Below are 518 nucleotides of genomic sequence, written 5' to 3'. Positions count from 1 at the left end.
CTTCCCTCTCTCCCTTTTCTCCCTCACCAGGACCAGGAAAATCACCCTCGTGACCCTGATCATGTTCATCGACTACCTCATCGTGTCCATGGTCTTCTACGGCCTCTCCCTCAGCGCCACCTCCTTCAGCGCCGACCCCTTCGTCTACATGGCCCTCGCGGGACTCGTCGAGATCCCAGGCTACTCCGTCACGGCGCCGATCATCGCCAGGCTCGGGCGCAGAGGGCCGGCGACCTTCGGCTTCCTGGTGTGCGGGGCCGCTATCTTGGCCCTGGCCGTCATCCCGTCCCGTGGGTTTTCTGCTTCGGCAGCGGATTTCCCGGCTTCTCGCGTTGTTGTGGTTGATTTGATGTTGGGTTTACCTTTCCTGTGTTCTTCCTCTCTGTTCTCTTTTCGCTTTTTGTTTCGTTTGTCCTTCTGGTTCGTGTTTTTTTTTTCTACATGTTCTCTTTCATTCATTTGCCTTTTTCCCCTTTGTTGAGTTCAGGGGAAAATATTAATGCTGTTATTGTCATAAC

At 53.9% G+C, this 518-nt stretch overlaps 1 protein-coding gene across 1 annotated transcript in view; it reads left to right on the top strand.

Moving 5' to 3' along the window:
• The window catches only part of LOC119582270 (organic cation transporter protein-like), an 11,372-nt gene that overhangs the window by 5,992 nt on the left and 4,862 nt on the right, over nucleotides 1-518 (top strand). Inside the window, exon 6 of the mRNA XM_037930489.1 lies at nucleotides 31-290. Within this exon, the coding sequence (XP_037786417.1) occupies nucleotides 31-290 (260 nt within the window). The remainder of the gene's footprint in view (nucleotides 1-30; nucleotides 291-518) is intronic.

This window comes from Penaeus monodon, chromosome 15, assembly GCF_015228065.2.
Source record: "Penaeus monodon isolate SGIC_2016 chromosome 15, NSTDA_Pmon_1, whole genome shotgun sequence".
NCBI classification, from domain to species: domain Eukaryota; kingdom Metazoa; phylum Arthropoda; class Malacostraca; order Decapoda; family Penaeidae; genus Penaeus; species Penaeus monodon.
This window is presented reverse-complemented; position numbering and strand designations above follow the sequence as displayed.